Source organism: Gossypium hirsutum, chromosome D11, assembly GCF_007990345.1.
Source record: "Gossypium hirsutum isolate 1008001.06 chromosome D11, Gossypium_hirsutum_v2.1, whole genome shotgun sequence".
Classification (NCBI taxonomy): Eukaryota; Viridiplantae; Streptophyta; class Magnoliopsida; order Malvales; family Malvaceae; genus Gossypium; species Gossypium hirsutum.
The window spans coordinates 51,533,546-51,555,102 of NC_053447.1; the positions used below are offsets into that span (position 1 = coordinate 51,533,546).

Genomic DNA, 21,557 nt, shown 5'->3' on the forward strand with positions numbered 1-21,557 from the left:
AATATTCGATTTCCCTAAATCCATCGTATTAATGACATTTTCATAATTAAATCATATTCAAGCATATATCTTCACTTTTCATATACAGAAAATATGTCCGTACATAATTTCACTATCTAAATATCAAACATTGCATTTCATAACTTCTGTATATGTACATAATGAAACCAATATGTATACAACTTAATGTCCAATCACATATACAACATTAGTAACATTTTATTATGGCCGTACATACCTTTGATGTCATTATATTATACACATATGACCATTTCAATGAAATCATTCAATCATAAACTATACACGCTCAATACAAATCAACTTATCCTTTAATCGACTAATCCAATAAATTTATAAAAGCTAAAGTCAAACTTGTATTACTCACTTAACTATCATTACCCGAATTTGTATGTATCTTATTCATAAATTTTAAGCCTACTTTAAAATCATTTATATATATCATTTAAGAGACCAAAAACATGCATATTTATCTATTACAAGTTTGCGCATATGAATACATCATTTTAGCCATATCCAAAAATTCATACAATTCATATCATTTTACAAATATAAAATCGAATATTAAGTCCACTTGCATGAGCAAATCGTACCTTTATTAAATACTCCACATTCCTAATTTATTTCATAACAAGTTGGCATCCATAAATAACCTCATAAATTGTACAAGACTTAGCCATTAAATCATAAGTCAAAATATGCCATTTCCTAATCAAACCATATTGATTCAAATAACAAAATCATACATATCAGTTCACATTTTCCAAACCTATATCCATACACCAATTTATAGTATAAAACACACTTCCAAAATAGGTCTAGATCATGACCAAATATACACATATTCTTCCATACCTTATAACCGTACATACATATGCACATTACTAGTTTATTTCAAATCAATTTATTAATGCAAATATACTCTTACAAACCAAATTTAACTATCATTTCATCTATGATTTACTTAGCATTTCACCTATATGCCATAACCGAGTTCACTTAATTACTAAATTACAAAACAATACCTTAACAAAGCATATCAAACAAGATTCACATATATTTACTTATAAATAAACCATAGCCGAAACACCAAGACAAAAACCAAACATATCACACATATCATATATATATATAACACATAACCAAGATTAATTAAGCTTGAATATCATTTACCTCATTACCGAAGCACATGACTAAAACACCATAACATATATATATACCATGTAATTACTATCCATATAAGATTAAACCATGGTCGATTCAGAGATTAACATATTATACCAAACTCACTTCACTTATATGCTTTAACTAAGCTCACCTATGCCGAATTATTTACCACCTTCTTAACAAAACATATCAAACATAATTCACATAAATAAATATGCCATAGCCGAAATACCAAAATCAACATATCTATCACTTGATCAAAAGCATAAAAACCATGCTTAACAAAATAAAAAAGCCATTTTCGCATGGCTCATATTTACATACCCAAAAATCAAACATATTAACTAGACTATACATGCCATAAGTTCAAATTCAAACTTAGTAAAATACCGAAAATAGTCGATAGTGTGATAGACTTCTCTGACGATCCCCAAACTCTTAACCAACTTCCAAATCTATAAAACGAAAAGCAATTACACACAGTAAGATATTAAAGCTTAGTAAGTCATAAGCAAATAAATATTTAATCATTTACATAAATTAAGCTAGCCAATTAGTAATAAACCATTATAATTTCACATATAATTCAATTTATCAACTTATATATCAAAACTTATATAATTTGTAATAACTTCCCTATTTACCGAATAATCAATTGAACATTAATATAACCAATCATCACTTTCCTCAATACACATATACATCAAAGGCCGAATACATATATATTCAAATATGCAATCACATAATTCATATTTCACATAACTTTATATGATCAATTCAAGTATACAACTTACCTTATTTTCAAATAGGTAATCAACTATCACATACCTGGTCACTTAGCCTAATTTATACATTCGTACACAACTTATCTTTGCCCGTTGAACCATTCGGAATTAAAAAAGATACTCGGATAGTCGGAAGACTCGTACAATGCCAATGTCCCAGACGTGGTCTTACATGTAATCACATATCGATGCCACTGTCCCAGACAGGGTCATACACAAATCAAATACGATGCCAATGTCCCAGACGTGGTCTTACACGAAAACACATATCGAAATCCTATGTCATGACATATGTATCCTAACTATTCCTAAGGCTTATACGGGGCTTTCGGACGACGTAACTCAGTCGAAACGAATTTATAAACATAGCTGCCAAACTTGTACACATTCGACTAATACATATATTTATTCACATATTCATTTCATCACATATAATTCACATTTAATTAAAATTAACAACGTCTATTTGCTTATAAACTTACCTCAGATATCGACGAACAGAATAGACGACTACTTGATTATTTTTGTTTTTCCCCTATCCAAATCCGTTTTCTTTGGTTCATGATCTAAACATATTCAAAATAAACTTATTTAAACATAATTCCATTCAATTTAATCCACAAACACATAAACGGGAAAATTACCATTTTTCCCCTGACATTTTACACTTTTTACAATTTAGTCCCTATTGCATAAAACACAAAATACACAAAATTTCATAATACCCATGCTTGGCCGAATATCACTCTAGCTCATCTAAGTCCATACATTTCATTTATTTCACATTTTAGTCCCTCAAAAATTTATTTTCACAATTTAGTTCAATTTACTCAAATTCATCAAAAATCCAAGGACAAAACATGATAATTTAACACATATCTTTAATATTTCATGACCAAACAAAAAAAAATCTCAAACATTCATCAATGGCACATTTCAAAATCACCATCAATTCAAAAAATGAAGCCATGAGTTTTGAAGAACACGAAGCAACGATCTCAAAAACGTAAAAATTAACAAAAACCGAAGTAAAACATACTTTAAATCAAGCTATATAATGCCGAAACCTAAAGAAAACATGGATGGTTTCTTTCTTTTCTCCATTCGGCCAACAAATATGAAAGTAGCCATCTTTTATGTTTTATTTTATTATAACTTAATTTATTAACTAAGTTACAAAATTAACCTTTTAGTAATAAATATTTGTAACATATAATATAAGGCTAATTTTGACCATTGCCACCCACTAACATTAAAATGGCCTAATTTCCACATAAAACCTCCATTTTATAAAGACAACAACAATTAAGCACTTTCATATTTAACCCTCAATTTTTTTACTTTACGCAATTAAGTCATTTTCTCAAATTAAGCACACAAACGATAAAATTATTTCACGAAACTTTCACATATATATAAGTTCACACATCTTTAACACAGAAAATAATATTAAAATATTTTTTAGACTCAAATTTGTGGTCCCGAAACCACTGTTCCGATTAGGGTCAAAATCAGGCTGTTACAGATATCATATAATATTCTGGTAAAAACCAATTAAATTCATACTTAATGTCCCTTATTTGAGCCCTCGAGGCCAAAAATACGAGTTACAAACAAATTGGGACTAATTTAGAAACTCAGAGAATTTTTTAAAAAATATTAAAAATTTTCAAAACTGCAGGGTTCAGATGGTCGTGTGACTCACACGGCCAAGAGACACGCCCGTATCTTAGACTGTATGGGCATTCGAAGTAGGGACACACGGTCGTGTCCCAGCCCGTGCCTATACCCGTGTAACTCTTTGACTTGGGTCACACGGCCAAGCCACACGCCCGTGTGCCAGACTGTGTGCCCTTTCGAAATGGCTTTGCACCCCGTGTGCTAGCCGTGTGACGCACACGGCCCACTCGCATGCCCATGTGTCTGGCCGTGTGGACACAAAATGTACCTTAAATGACAAGTTTACCATTCCCTGAAAGCTTGAATAACAAGCAACTCAAAAATCATTCGTTTAACCAATTCAAAAACCAAACAAACACATCCAAAATATGTCAAAACAATCATCCTAGGTGCATAACCAATGTACCTTTAGAGGTACCGCAATTATATCATCAAAACATAACAATAAAAAATTATTTAAGTCCAATTTGTAAACATGCCAAATTTAATCTATTTTCCCTAATTCATGTTCATTTAAACATAAACTTAAACATGCCATAATATGGCCTCAAACCTAAACACATATTTATCTGTATATATATATCCAACCAATATTAACTTTTAATTTTATTTACAATCAATCCACAAAAGGATTAATATTTAGATGCCCTAGGTACATGCCGACACAAAAGGAAAAACGTCACAACGTTTGAGTTCGGGACCGTTGTTGGATGTTGAATCGATGATCAAAATTTAGTACCTAACCTGCGCACGGAAAACAAAACCGTACGTTGAGTAAAACTCAGTGGTATTTCTATAATCCGAATATATTTGATGATAAATAATATAATATGTATAAAGAAAATATTAAGCACAATTGAACATTTAAAACCATACATTACTCAATTTCCATCATTTGCTATAAAAATAGCTTTTCACAATTTAACTCACATTTCATTTATGCAATTGCTTATTTATACCATATTCAATTCACTATTTCACTTCCATTTTTCATACCATACCATTTCAATATCAATTATAGAACTTATTTATTCATTTACCCCTATTAACACGACTCAGACTCGAACGGATACATGGATCCAACCAAAACACATCAGTTTGGCACCTAGTGCCTCATCGGATAATTCGAAGTAATAAATTCACACGCAGTGTCTCATTGGCTAAACCAAAGTAAATTGACACTCAGTGCCTCATCGAATTAATTCGAAGTAGTAAATTGACACCCAGTGTCTCATCGACTCGAAGTCGAAGAAATCTCTAAACTCGTCCAATCCTATGGCACGTCATCTATATCCGACTCAGCCTGATACAGTTAATAGGGTTTAATTTCTCCATTCAAAAACAATCAATATCCAATATCAATTTTTCATATAATCACATATACATATGAATTCAATTCAATTCAATATCAAAATTCCAAATACTCACCTCAACCACTTGCCATAAGCATTAAATCAAAATACAACAATTAATAATTAGATTCGAATTATAGAAATACAAACCGAAAATTCGGAGCTATTCCTTCTTGACTTTATCTTTTTCCTTTTTAGTCGAGGATTCTGGTACGACGTTAGCTACGAAATTAAAACAATTAAAATTTATCAATACAACACAATTTAGTTTCATATTTAATATTTCAATTTTTACTCAATATTTGTCTAAATTTCAATTTAGTCTCTAAACCGAGACTAACGTTATTTCTTTACAATTAATCTTCTATTTTCATACAAATTCTACTTTAAACTAAATTTAACTCCCTAATTTCACTTGAATCCTTGAATTTCAAATTTTCACAATTTAGTCCCTATTACTCAAAATTTATAATTTATTCTACAATTCAATCCTTTTTCATTTCTAACTTAAAAATCTATCAATTTAATCCCTAATACTAAAATTATTCAACATAAACAACACTTAAAAATATAATAATTTCTAAAATTTTGACGTGAGTCAAGTAGTATTTAATACCGAGATTCTAAAAACTTAAAAATTACAAGAAAATGGACTAAATTGACTAACCAATTGAACTTTGAACAATTGAAATTCTCAGCTTCTCCTTCCTTCTTTCATTTCCTTTTTCTTTTTCTTTCTTTCTTCTTTTTTGTTTCGTTTCTATCTTTCTATTTCTTTTTCTTTCTTTATTTTGTTTTATTATAATAATATAATATATTATTATATAATAATATAATATATATTTACTTAACATTTAATGTTTATTTTATAATATATAATAAATTTTCACATGTTTTAAATCTTATGCCGCCTCATTTAATGTAAATGGCATAATTACTTCTTTAGTCCCTTTAATTTTTAATCTATAATTCAACTTTCACCCTATATGCAATTTGGTCCTTATACCTAATAACTCTTAATTCATGAATATCCCCCAACCAAAACCTAATTAACCACACAACTAGCTTCGTAAATATTTTTAATAAATATTTATGAGTCCGATTCACAATAATGGAGTCTCAAAAATAAATTTCGTGACTATCAGGTTATTACAATTCTCCCCCTAAATAAATTTCGTCCCTGAAATTTACCTAAAAAGAGGTGGGGGTACTGAGATCTCATAGTTTCTTCTGGTTCTCAAGTTGCTTCATCAACACTATGACTACGCCATAATACTTTCACTAACGGAACTCACTTATTACGCAACTCTTTCACCTCAAATGCCAAAATCTCAACTGGTTCTTCTTCGTATGATAAATGAGGTTGAATCTCAGTATCTTCTGTCGAAATAACATGAGATGGATCCGATCGATATCTTCTAAGCATTGAAACATGAAAAACATCATGAATTTTCTGTAATTCTGCAGGCAAAGCTAAGCGATATGCAACTGGTTTCACTTTTTCCGTGATCTCATACGGTCCAATAAATCTAGGACTCAGTTTCCCTTTTCGGCCAAATGTCTAAATTTTCTTCTAAGGCGAAACTTTAAGAAATACTTTATCACCAATCGAATATTCAATATCTCAACGTTTCAAATATGCATATGATTTCTGTCTATCAAAAGCTATCTTTAATTTATCGTGAATTTTCTTAACAATGGCTTCTATTACTTGAATTAATTCTGGCCCGATCATTTGTCTTTCACTCAATTCCATCCAAAAAATAGGTGATCGATACTTATGACCATATAAAGCTTCATACGGAGCCATTTGAATACTTGATTGAAAACTATTTTTGTATACAAATTTAGCCAAAGTTAAGTATCGCTCCCAACCTAATTCAAAATCAATAACACAAGCACGAAACATATCTTATAAAATCTGAATAACTCGCTCAGGTTGACCATCAGTCTGTGGGTGAAAAGCTGTACTAAAATTAGGTCGCCTACCAAGAGATTTATGCAACTGTTTCCATAATTTCAAAGTGAACCGCGGATCTCGATCAGAAATTATCGACATAGGGACACCATGTAATCTCACGATTTCTTGAATATAAACTTTAGCAAGCTTTTAAAGTGACCAATCAGTTCTGACTACTATAAAATGAGTCGATTTCGTAAGTCGATCAACAATCATCCAAATAGCATTTTTCTTATTTGAAGATAAAGGTAAATTTGTTATAAAATCCATCGTGATACAATCACATTTCCATTCAAGAATAATAATAGGCTAACGTAATCTAGTAGGAACCTGATGTTCTGCCTTAACTCGCTGACAAGTTAAACATTTAGCCACATACTCGACCACATCTCTTTTCATTCTCGACCACCAATAAGATTCTTGCAAATTACGATACATTTTCATTCCTCCAGGATGCAAAGCAAAAGGACTATTATGAGCTTCGCAAAGTATCAACTCTTTCAATTCAGAAACATCTGAAACACAAATTTGATTATGAAATCTTAAGCAACCATAATCATCAATGCTGAAATTCTCTAATGTACCATTCTGAACCATTTCTCTTTTCTTCGTCAACTTGGTATCTTCTAACTATGCTGACTTGATCCGATCAAACATCATCAGTTTAATTTTTAATTCAGCCAATAAGTTTCCATCATCATTGATACTAAGCTAAGCAAATATTGCTCGCAATTCAATCGATGCTTTTCTACTCAACGCATCAGCTACAACATTAGCTTTACTAGAGTGATAATCAATGACACAATTAAAATCTTTCAGAAGCTCAACCCAATGGCGCTGTCTCAAATTCAACTCCTTTTGAGATAGAAGATATTTGAGACTCTTATGATCAGTATAAATATAGCACTTTTCACCGTACAGATAGTGTCTCCATATTTTTAGAGCAAAAATCGCAACAGCTAACTTTAAATCGTGTGTCGAATAATTGCATTCATGCGTTTTCAACTGACGAGACGCATAAGCAATCACTTTCATGTCTTGCATCAAAACACAACCAAGACCATTTAAGGATGCATCATTATATACAACAAAATCTTTTCCCAATTCTAGTAAAGTTAAAACCGGCACTTCAGTCAACATCTGCTTCAATTTCTCAAAACTTTCTTGACACTGATCATCCCAAATGAATTGAACATTCTTATACAACAACTTTGTCATCGGCAAGGCTATCTTCGAAAATCCATTTACAAATTTTTGGTAATAGCCTACTAATCCAAGAAAATTACGAATCTCTAACACATTCTTCGGTGCTTTCCACTGAATATTTTCCTCGATCTTTTTTGAATCATCCCTAATTTCATCTGCTGAGATAACATGTCCCAAAAATACAACCTCTGATAACCAGAATTCACACTTACTAAGCTTTCCGTATAATTGTTTCTCTCGTAGCACTTGCAAAATAATTTTAAGATGTTGCTCATGCTTGGATTCGAATTTCGAATAGACCAAAAAATCATCAACAAAAACTACCACAAATTGATTCAAATACGGTTGAAAAATACGATTCATAAGATCCATAAATGCTGCCGGAGCATTCGTTAATCCAAAAGGCATCACTAAGAATTCATAATGACCATACCGTGTTCGAAATGTCGTCTTCGATTCATCACTTTCTTTCACTTTCAATTGATAGTAACCCGATCTCAAATCAATCTTTGAAAAGACAGAAGCTCCTTTTAGTTGAGCAAATAAGTCATCAATACGGGGTAGAGGGTATCACTTCTTAATTGTCAACTTATTCAATTACTGATAATCAATACAAAGTCCCATCAAACTATCTTTCTTTTTGAAAAAAAGCACTGGAGCTCCCTAAGGCGATACATTAGGGCGTACAAAACCATGATCCAATAAGTCTTGCAATTGTACTTTTAATTATTTCAATTTTGTAGGTGACATATGATAGGGGCATTGACACCGGAGCCGTACTAGAAAACACTTCAATTGCAAACTCAACCTCCCTATCCAATGGTAATCCCGGTAATTCCTTAAGAAATACATCAGAGAATTCACAAATAGTTTGACTTTTACTGCACTGACTATCAACAGAATTTGAATTGATAACATAGGATAGAAAAGCTTCGCAACCTTGATGAAAAAGTTTACTAACTCGAATTGTTGAAATGATACGAGTTGAACCGCTTGTTTAAATACCATTTACCTCAATCTTATCACCACTTTCACTCTGAACAACAAACTTCTTTTTATAGCAATCCAAAATCATCCTGTGTTTCGTAAGCCAATCCATGCCCAAAATCACATCAAAATCACCAAACGGCATTATCAACAAATCAACAGGGAACATGCTTCGTAAGTCAATCCATACCTAAAATCATATCAAAATCACCAAACGACATTATCAACAAATCAATAGGGAATGCCATATTCTGTATCATTAACATAGATCTCCTACACACCTGATCCACTAACACAGATTATCTCAATGGACTAGACACTACTATTGATACTTTAGACGTATCAGATTTTAAACTTCAACTCAACCAATTTAGTATTAACATATGAATGTGAAGATCCCAGATCTATCAAAGCATAAACAGGTTCTGAATGTAATAAAAATATACATGTTACAACATCATTAGCATCACCATCCACATGATTTCGCACAATATAAGCTCGAGATAGCGTTCTGGCCTCTGACTGTTGAGCAACAGTATCATTTCCCTTTCTAGCACCACCTCTCGAACATGAACCACTTCAACTTGACCTGAGACCTCTAGAAGCAGGCATAGATCTCTAAGAAGTAACAAGTGTAGCATTTTCATTCTTTGGGCAATCTTTAACAAAATGTTCTGTAGATCCACATTGAAAACAGCCTCGAGTTAATTTTCAGCATTCACTATAGTGTTTTTTCCTAACGTGCTCACAATTTAGAATATCAGTATCTCTGGATAGACCTCGCACACAACCCGTATACACAGTCGGTTGTTTATCACGGTTTCTATCAGTTCTATCTGACTTAAAATTTGATCTCCAGCTACCATAAAAGTCTTTTGATCTCTTCGATTGTGGATTTGAACTTGCAGCTCCAAGACGCTTTCCAACAGTATAGGTATTCTCAATCTTTTTATCAAAACCAAGAACTTGTTCCACCATTCTTGCCCGTTCCACCAAATTTGCAAACTTAGTAATTTTGTGCAATATTAACTGTACTCACAAGTCATCACGTAAATCATGCAGAAATCGCTTGCAACTGTCAATTTTAGCCAGCACAAATTCAACAGCATGCCTACTAAGTCGTGAAAATTATCGTTCATAATCAACCACAGACATTTCACCTTGCTTTAGCATAAAAAAACTCTTGTTTTATGTCTTCAATATACAATTCACCCACATATTTCTTTTGAAATTTCTTTTGGAAAAATTCTCAATTTACCTAATCTGCGGATACATGACGTGTCACTGACTACCACCAGGTATATGCTTCTCCTTGCACTAGAGAAACAACACATATTGTAGCACTCGGTGTTGTCATCTCAATATGCATCATACAACATATCATATTTAAGCATAATTTGCAAATCATCATTAAATTAAGTAGAAACACTTACTCATGGAACTTAGTATAGGTGATTAGGCTACCTAAGCTCCCCTTTAACACTTTGATTTGTACATAATTGTAGCACACCAAACTACTCACCTTGTCGATACCTCTTGCACAAAAATGTCAAACAAGCTTTTCTTTCCCTTTCACCTTGCTTGTGAAAGCTCCCAACAAGTCCAGCACTTAATTTTGTAAAATTGACGAGCTACGAAGCTAATTCGAGTTTTGAATGTGTGAAGAACTTTAAAGAAATTGAGGTCGAAAACATGAGTATTTTTCAAATTTGAAGAGAGATTTTGTATTTTGAGAGCTTGAAAATCAAAGAGGATGAACTAATTTCGGGAGAAAAGCTTTGATTTGGTGTTTGTCAAATTTTTGAAAAAGATGAAGAATAGGAGAGAAGGAGACAGTTAGGGTTGTTAAAGAAGGAAGATGAGTAGTTTTTTTTTAAATTAAAGGAAATTTTCATTTTAAAAACTCCCAATTTTCCCTTGTTTTTCAATTTAGTCCTTAGTTTAATTAAAATAAATTTTTCTTAATTATTTTCAAACTCGATTTAAAAAAAATTATTTTAACCAAATTAATTAACGAACCCTCAATTTTAATTTTTTAACCTAAAATTATTAATTCTATTTATTTTAATATTTTATTTAATTAATTCCTAATTATTTTAATGATCTAACTTTATTATGGTTTTCGATTCACTAACCTTTAATTTACTATCTCGATTCTACTAGTCCAGTTTTTGGGATGTGACAAGGCTTGAGCGAAATTTTAAGCCCATTTTCGGGTCAGACGCAGGCCTAGAAAGCGGGCCTGAAATTTTGTATCGGCTTGGCCCATAATCAGGTTTAATCCTTAGTATAGTATTTATATATGTACTTTTTTTGAAGGGATTTATTTATATTTATATATTTTTTGTATTCTTCATGTCTATTTTATAGTTCATGTTTAGGGTTCACGGTTGTCCCTTTCAATAATATTGTCTTTAAGGCCCGAACTTGTGTTTCCTCTTGAGAAAAAATGCCTCCTAAAAATTTTGAAATTCTCTCTCGTGTGTGTATGTATTAAAGTAAATTTAAAGTAATTTTTTTTAGTTGTAATCAGGTATCCATCATCAACAACAGTGATTAATTTGAATTCTCGTCACGGGTGCTCTCTAAATAGCTAAACGACTAACCATGAAATATGTGATTGTGCCTCGGTGTGCGTGCGTTGAGATTGAGAATCAGCACAAAAACAATGATAATATGGCGGTATACTGCAAGTGACAGGTTGATATGTAATATTTTTAGTTTTACAATGGAACATTCAAGTATTTCAATTATCAAACCAAAAAGAGTTCAGGGACGGTGATTCCTAATTGACAAGCATGCAATAAATAAGTCTAACCAACTGTTCATTAGGTTCTACATTATGACAATTAATTATCAGGTTTAATTAAGCTAAGTAACTACTTAATACTAATGAGGACCAAATTGTAAAACAAGCAAAATTACACAATTAACAATTCAAGAAACACAAGTGGTCGATTGGCTTCCATGCTGTTGATTAGTCTTTGGATTAGGGATCTAAAGGGTTTAAACTCTTAATTGGCTCAAATTTACCTCTCGGTCACCATTTTATCAAATTAAATGATTTAGTCTGGTTTATCTCTTGACCTCACCAAACTAACTTGAGTTAAACTAACCAAACAACATTTCCATCAACCAACCACCATAAACTTAGTTACCTAAGATTTTTTTTGTACAAACAATAGCCCAAAAAACAATCAATTCATACATTAGATTAAACACAAAAGTAGCATTTAAGAAAGCTTAAAGATTTCTTGATGATCGTTTGGAGGAGAGAATGTTGGCAACAATGGAGCTCACAAATACTCTCAAAGATCATATTTTTTAAGCTTGAAAATAAAATGAAGCTGAGATATATTAAGAACTTAGGATGAAAATGAAAATTTAAGGTAAATTTTGAGTACTAAAGTGTAAATAACACCTAGCTGCAATATCAACTAACTAACAGCTAATACCCTAAAAGCTCAAATTCAAAAACCTTAAAAATAAAGAAGACAACAACTACTTAGCTAAAAAGTGATAAGAAAAGTGTATGGCCTAATGTTAAAGGTGGCTCCTTTAAAGTTACCAGCCAACAACTGAATACAACTTAGAACTTTTGACAAAAATGCCCCAAAACACTAAATTTTGATTGGGGTTGGTGTTGGACAAAAACTACCGATACAGTCAATTTTCTCCTCGTTAGGCAATGATATCGCGATACCTAAGCTCTGATGTCGTGATACTCGTCCTTGGTATCGCAATATAACTGGAGTTGGCCTCAATTTTCTTCACTCCAACATTGTTAGGGGTATCACGACTTCTATGCCTCAATGTCGTGATACTCTAAATGATGATTTCTTCAAGTTTAGGTCAATATCGACTTACTACACCAACTCAATCATATTGTTAGGTCCTCATAGCTCCATTTGGCCAATTTGGGTCTCAAAAGGGCATAAAACTAACAAAAGCTAAAAATCGACAAAAGTAAAGAAAAGACACCTAAATTGGTTAAGAATAAGCTCCTTGAGTGTAATGGAGGGCCTAATTTGATGTATCAAATTACGACAGATCAATATGCTTCATTCTCATGAGTAGGAATTGAACTCACAACTACATAGTTAAGAAATCAGTGAGCAACCACCACATCATACCTCATAATTAAAATTAAAGTACTTTAATTTTTTTTTGGTGTTTTCATATATAATATAATTTGATTTGTCATGAAGATATATCACAAACACATGAATTTGATCAGTTTTCTTAGCTTCTCCTTTAAGCTTCAACTAAATTAATTGAAAAAAAGATCATATAATACTTTTTTATTTATTCTTTCATACTATCTTTACATAGAGATATAGAAAAGGAGTGGTAAGTTTTTTTGTTTTTTTTAAGGAAGTAGTAAATTTTCTATAATACTCATGTTTTGTGTTTTGATTATGTTTTTTTATTTGTATTTCTTATTACATTTTTCAGCATAATATTATATTGTTTATTTATGTCATTTTCTGTTTAGATTATTAAAGGTTGAGACTAGTGAAGGAAAGAAAATAATCATGACTTCTGTTTGATAGCTTTTAGATCATTATATTTATATTTATTATTTTTAAGATATGTTTTTTCATTCACTCACATATTCCATAAAACTAAAAAAATATATTTTTTAATGTTATGAAAATTGAAATATTATTATTGTAAGGCCCATTTCTGTTCGGCCCAAACAGAAACCAAATGAAAAAAATAAATAAAACCAAAATAAATAAAAAGTCCAATTACATGCAAACTCAATTACAAAGTCCAAAATACAATAATCCATTTACAGAAAACATCAAGCCCAAATGGCCCAAAAATAAAAATAAAAACCTAAATGCCCAAAATACAACCTAACCCAATACACTGCCTAAATTACAAGCCCAAAGCCCGATAAGCCCAAAAACCTAAAACTTTTCAGAATGCCAGAAACCCGTCGCTCCTTCTTCGAAGACACACCACCCGAGACCCCCTTTCGTCGCCCGAGGTCTGACGCCCTAGTCACCGTTGCACCAAAATAGTAAGGCTCCGCTTTCCATTGCCACTGTTAACCCCACCGTCACCTGTAAAGAAGCAAAACACAAGGACAAAAATGGCATAGAAATAGGAAAATAAGAATAGTAGAAAAAATAGTAAAAAGAAACAATGTAATATATGGCTATAAAAGCCATGACAATTTTTGTATTTTGACAGAAGAAGCAATCGAAAAAAAACAAACATAATACAAAATTTCTAAGGTGATTTTCTTCATTTTTTTATCTATTATTTTTTAGAAAAAAAAGCATAAAATATAAAATCAAAAACTTACCGAGTCGTTTCGGGTTCCATCGTCCCAAGTGGACGAGGACATTGTCCCCGATGATGGACGGCTCCCTTCAGTGAGACCTTCGAGTCACTTTCGTTTCGTCTGAAGACCACGACGGAGGAAACCAAGGGGATTTTCGGATTTTTTATTTTTATTTTTTTGTTGGGTTTTGGGAAGTGCTAACCCCCGATTCAGGTTGAGGAAGCCAAAGCGACCGAAAAGAGTGTCACTCGTAGATTTCGGCTACCGAGAAATGCGGAGCCGTCGCCGGCGACCGGTGGTCGTCGTGGCAGAGACTTGTCGACGTCAGGGCCGGATGTGGAAAATCGAGAAACAAAAGATTTTCAGTTTTTTTTAAGAAAACTAGTCAAAATGATTTTTTTTAAAATTCCAGCTTATATAGACGAGGCTAAACAATGTCGTTTAGGGCTGACTTCAATAGCCCCAAAATGACGTTGTTTTGAAACACGACCCAAAACCTGACCCGGATATTAATAGGATCCGCGTGTTTTCTTAAGAAAGGGTCTAATTTCTACTCAGTCCTTCTGCTTTTTAATTGTTTTTCAATCCAATCCAATCCTATTTATTTTTTTTAATTTTTACCACGTAATTTTGGTTTTGTTTCATTTTGGTCCCTCATGGAACTGGCGTTTGAGGGTCTGGGAATATTTTTCCGATTGGTCCCTCCTCCTTTTCGCGCATTTCATTATGATCCCTTTTTTGTTTTATTATTTAATTTATTTAATGTATTATGATTTATACTTGCAATTTTATTTAAGTTTCGATTTAGTCCCTTATTTATTTAATTTCAGCCCTTCATGAAATTTATTATTATTTGCTTATTTATTTATTATTGCCTTGTTTTTTTTATTTTAAAATTTATATTGTTCATATTTGTACATTTTTGTCATATTGTCAGTATTATTATTTCATTTTTTTTATTTTTTGTTATTTTATTATTTCTTAGTCTTGGCACTTTCATGTCATGCCTTTTCAATCATGCATCTTCCGTTTATTTTTTCTTAAGTTACCTTATCTATTTTATTATTATGATTACATTATTATTATAGTATACCTTTATTTATTTATATTTTATCGTTCTAATATCCTACCCATATAACCATTTTATTTTATTTTATCAATCTACTATATCATTTATTTATACATGTTATTCTATTTTATGCTTGTTATTATCATTATTTTACTTACTTATATTATTAATGTAATAATAACTACGCTATGATTAGAACCATTATTATTATAAAATTGGTATTGATCTTATTATTGTAGTTGCATTACTATCATCATTTCATATATTATATCACAATACATTCATTTGTTTTTGTTTTAAAAATATATATCGTTTTAAAAAAGGGGTTATCTTCGTTTAATATAACGTATAAAATATTCAAAATCGAGGTAATGTTCATTATTTTTGGAATTCGAAGAGATCGTACTCCTAACTTACAGAGTATGGTATTTTTTCTAGAACTGAAATAATTGAATATCCTGTTTAAAATAACAAAAAAAAATTTGAGTAACGATTAAAACGGCAATTATTCTGGTTTTCGAAAACTAAAGGCGTCATGTCCTAACTCACGGGGCATGATCCTTCTTCTCAATTAATTCAGAATAAAGTCTATTCTATTACAATATCTTAATAAAAAGGGATCGCATTTTAAATTCTCTTCAACTTTTCAATTTTTGACACTAAGACATCGAGTAATCAATTAGGTACTAATTTTGGGCGTAATGAGAATGCTAATCTTTCCTCGCGCGTAACTGACTCCCGAACCCATTTTCTAGATTTTGTAGACCGAAAAACATCGTTTTAGTAAATCAAACCTCTTATTAAAACGATCAACTTACGAGGTGATCCGATCACACATCATGAAAGTGATTGGTGGCGACTCCCATTTTCTTTTTTTTAAATAAAAGTCGATTTCAAAAAAAAGGTTTCGACAATTATAATATTAAATTATTTAGTGAACAATTCAAGATTAATGGTAAGTTAAGAGTTAGTAAGTTTATATTTTAGTTATTCAATTTTCAAAAGTTATAAAATGGTTATTTAATTAATTAAAAATTTTCATTTAAGTCATTAAACTGTTAGTAAGTTTTTATTTAAGTGACTAGGCTCATTGATGAGTAAAAAAAATGTAGCTTAGACTCAAGTTGATCTAACAGTTAGTCTCAATAATCGAATAACAAAGTTATTTGGATTTTGATTCACAAATTCATAACTTTCAAATTGTTTCATAAAATAATGAACTGTAAAAAAGAAGGGGAATGAGAGTTTTCGATTAGTACAAGCGGTATAAACAGAGAAGGTCATGTAATAACAATTTTAACTAAAACTTAAAATTTCACCTAAATACTTATCAAGCATATTCTCTTTTATTATTAGTAGTAGTATCACTAGAATTGTGTTTGTGTAAAATATGTTTTTCTTTTTATCTTCAAAATACATTGAAGAAAATGTACGTGTGTTGTGAATATACATGATGTGGTGTAAGTCCTATGGCAAAGTCTCAATTATAACTATTAAAACTAGAATCCAAAACCCTGTTTCTGCTTTGGGCTGCTTTAATATGCTAACAAGAAGGGCAAAGGTTGGTCATGCTAGAATGGGCTATTGGTGGGTTAGGAATACTTAATAATAAATAAATAACAATGGTTGTATAGAAACCAAATCAATATTTTAGGCCTTAAGTCTCTTCTTTTCACAAAAAAATTTCATAAACCATTAGCACAACCTGGCAAAAACTAAAAAAAAATGTATGCATGTATAAAAGTCCAACCAAAAACACTAGTATGTTTTTTCCCACTATCTACAAGACTAGATATAAAAGCATTTAGAGATAATAATAAACCTAATCAGTAGTTTTCTATAATTTGAGGACCCAGTCAATTCTATCCATCATTGCATTCTCTGGTGCTTCAATTTCTTCTAGCCATCCAAGTCCCTCTCTCTCTTCTTCACTCACTCTTGTAGTTTCTCCCTCATCTGCACAATCCAATTGCAAAGATTAATCATACATTCATGAACATGAATATGAAACTATTATCTACTGGACTTACTTGAGAAAGCTGAGTATGGGAAATCTTTGTAATAGGAGCAGTCGCGATCGTCTTCTTTAGAATAGGGAGGGCCGAGTACATCGAGCACCGCACAAGGTGTTACGGCGGTGAATTGATGGATATTGCCTCCTGTTGTGGGATACAACACCGAGGTGTTGCATGGGGCCGTGTACACGCTATTGGCTTTCAACCTTGCCAACCTCACTGCAACAACGAGGGGAAAAAAACCCCAATGATGATCACATCAAAGACGAATGAAAGAATCCGGTTTGGAGACTTGAAAAAGATAGAAATCTCACATTTGGAGGGTGGTATTGAGTCTTTAGGCTCGACCCAATCATATGATTTTATATGCATTTTCCCCAGTAAAAGCTTGCAGAAAACAGTCATCTCTGGATGGTTATGGAGAGGAATAACAGCCGTTTCCGGAAGAAAGAAAATGCACAACTGCACACAGGAAACAACCAATTCAATCACAAAGCAATGTGATAAAAGAAAATGAGAGAGAGAGGCAATACTATGACATCTTACCGAAAACTGGTCACATCGGTAAATGGTAGTACAAGTGACCCTTGGAGTCCGATTCACAGCACCCGTTGGCTTGAAGAACTGCAGATTTTTGCTAAGCCCGACATCTTCTGGCTTCATCTTATCTGCATCCATTATAAACAATTATGGCTGTCACTTCCAAATCAGCTTGCGCACATAGAAATAAGAAAACCCAATCGCATTAAAGCCTAATTTGGGGGTCCAATATGAAACAGTTGAAAAGCTTGGGGTCCAAGAATAAGAAGGCCTATATGAATACCCAATTATTTATTTACTTTGGGTTTAACATAATTTTCACACAAGGTTATGGGAGATCACATTGTCATGTGACAAAAGATGGATATATGCCCTAAACAAACGGTTCTGTTATTAAAATCGGTATGCGTATCCACTAAGGAGGCAACATGTGTGATGCGACCACACCACATTCATGCATTACTATCAATCAAATCTCCCTTCTTTTCCCTCCTTTCCATTGCTAGGGCTGAATCAGATTCTAAATGCCCAATGGAACCCCCACAAACACAAGAAACAAACATAGGTGTCTACAGCACCTCATGCTTTGTTCAAGAATATTCAGTTTAAACTAGGTAAAAAAAAGCATTTATTTTGACAGTTGTAATTGACAGAAAAGGTGGGGTTTTTTTTTTACTTTTTTACCATAAAAATCTAAAATACAACGTGCAAGTACAAATCCAAAACCATGATCCATATCAATATTAATAAATAACGAAACTGGGAGTTTCTGGACTTAGATTAGATAGCCTATAAGTCAATATTTTAGCAGAAATCCTAAAACCCAGATTTTGAAGTGAATTTTGGTGATAACTTACCAATAATATCGCATAGCTTGTTTACATCAGACGCAGGAGGGACAAATCCAGGGCCTCTGAAGATTTGTGTACAAGAAACAATGAGTTGTTGCAATACATCCGGAACTCTTGGAAACACAACCTCTCTTCTCATCTTCTTATATGATCTGTTCTTCTTCTCCGTCTTGTTACCATACCTAACCCTGTTGTTTACATGCTTTACAGTCGTCGTGATATTATTTTTGCTTTGCTCCACCAATCCACCAGTTTCCACCGTCATAGATGATTCTTATTGGGAAAACACTATTTTCATGCAAAACCCAGAAGATTTCAAAACAAAGTTTGATCCAAGGGAAAAAAGAAGTATGTGTTAATGGGTTCGTTTGGATGAAGAAGAAGATAAGGATTGATAATAGCAAAGAAAGAGAAAAAAGGAAAAGGGGGGAGAAATCTATGAGAAAATGCGAAGATAGTTAACTGTTGGGAAAGAGAGGTGCAAAGGTGGTATATAAGGGTGGGAGAGAGAGCAAAACTAGGGGCCACGAAAAACAGGGAAGAAAAGAAAAACCTTTTAATTTTATAGTTTTCGAGTTGAAAAATAAAATAAAATACAGCTCATTAAAAAAGCATTTAAAAATAAAGAAAACCTGTAGAAAAAGCGAAAAGAGAAGGCTGGGGGTTTTTTCTTTTTTTTTTCAAATTTTAATTTAATTATATATTTGGATTGATTTGGAAAGGCAAGTTCGCGCCCCCAAGATTGAGAGTTGAAAACTGCCTGTTATCTTAACCCACCCCTGGTTTTTTTATTTTGGTGATAAAAAGTATGGAGTTTTAACGATTAGTAATTGACGAAATTGGCCCTTCTTACTTGCCTATTCTTTAAGATATTTTTGGGCCAAAATTAGAAATAAAGTAAAATTTGCCACCTCACTTCATATTTAAACATGTTGGGGGTAATATTAAGGTTACAAATACGAAAAGATTAGGTGGGTTTGGTTGATGATTCTATTTTTATTTTTATTTTTATTTTTAAAAAATTGAAAATTGAAAATTAGAAATAAAATTTTGTTTTAATAATGAAAACATGTTTGATATTACATTTATATGTATTCAAATCAAGGTATTAGATTTAATATTAGAAAAATTGATGAAAAATATAATAATATTTTTGTGTTTACATGAGTTTGAATCAAGACTACTGGCTTAGCCCGAAGGCTCACCCGAAAAATAAGAGGATTTAGGTAAAAATATAAGTTTAAAAAATAAAGCCTACGTAGAAAATGAGTTGAGCCTTGAGTAAGGTTTCTTCGGCCCGAGCCCTACCCTGCCTGAATTTGCAATAATGAAAAAATCCTATTATTTTGTTGCTATCTTTCCATGTTTTGCTACTGTTTTTCCACTTTTCACTGCTATTTTATTACCATTTCACTATTATGTTGCTACTATTATTTGGATATTATATAACATTCATTTTATTGTTAATTTTACTACAATTTTATAGATATTTACTTGTTAAGTTGCATTTATATTAGTGTTATTTAAGTATAAAGATTTTTTTAATTTATTTTCATTTTTTTGGAAAACATTTATTTTAATATTTTTAGTGTATTTGGTGTATTATATTTTTTATATGAAAAATAAAAATTAAAAAAATTTATACGGAAAGGCCGGACTCGGGTTTTAACATTTTTATCTGGGCCAAACATGGAAAAAAAATTTAAGCTCATTTTTTGGGTCAAACTCGAACCTATCAATCGGGCCTAAAAATTTAATAGGACCTGACCCGAACCTGACCCGACCCATGGATAACTCTAATCAAGACCAATTTATTTAAAGTTAAAAAGTCTTTATTTTCATCTTTTTCACACTTTTTTGAATCATTTTTTAGTGAAAAAATGAAAATAATATTTTATTGTTTTTAAATTTTTACACATTTTCAAAAAATATTTTTTAAAAATTTTAATAAAACATGAAAACAAAAATAACCTCTATTTCCTGAAATTAAACGCAATTTTAGTTTTTTTTTTATGAATATTAAAATAGACGAAGAAGATATTTCATCCTGCCAAAAAAAAATATAAATGTTTATCTATAATATGCATGAATTACGAGTTCGAGAAAAGCTTCCAACATATAAATATATTTTCTATTTTTATTATATTATTAGATTAACATTATAAAAATATTTTAATTATATTATTATAAGATAATAAAATTAATATTAATTATAATAGAGTTAACTTTTCTTGATTTTATTATCACTTAAACAAAATAATAATATCAATCGTTGAATTAGATTTTATAATCATATTAAATTACATTTATTATTTTAAATTAATTATCATGTAATTAATTTTACAATTATATATCAATGAAAACTAAATAATTTGATAGATATTTATGATATTATTTTAAATAAATCCAAAAAATATGAAAATATTTTAATATATCTTATTATTTTGAACTATTTCGTATTTAACATAATAAAATATTTTATTAATGTATTAAAATTTTAATAAAAAGGTTAAGCACATAATTTAAATTAAAAATCCCGTCTCATGTGTATGCATGTGAAAATCACAGATTTAAAATATAAATTTGTGTTTAAATAATGAAACGTATGGTTTGAAACTAATAATCATGATA

General features: G+C 31.3%; 1 protein-coding gene across 1 annotated transcript; it reads right to left on the reverse strand.

The window, feature by feature from the left end:
* Window positions 1–17,189: 17,189 nt before the first annotated feature.
* LOC107913639 (plant cysteine oxidase 2) lies at window positions 17,190–19,454 on the reverse strand. The gene is made up of 5 exons (XM_016842290.2): window positions 18,933–19,454; window positions 18,082–18,203; window positions 17,850–17,997; window positions 17,551–17,754; window positions 17,190–17,476 (listed from the first exon to the last, which is right to left on the reverse strand). The coding sequence occupies exons 1-5, from the start codon at window positions 19,189–19,191 to the stop codon at window positions 17,358–17,360; spliced, it is 852 nt and encodes a 283-aa protein (XP_016697779.1). The 5' UTR covers window positions 19,192–19,454; the 3' UTR covers window positions 17,190–17,357.
* Window positions 19,455–21,557: the final 2,103 nt, after the last annotated feature.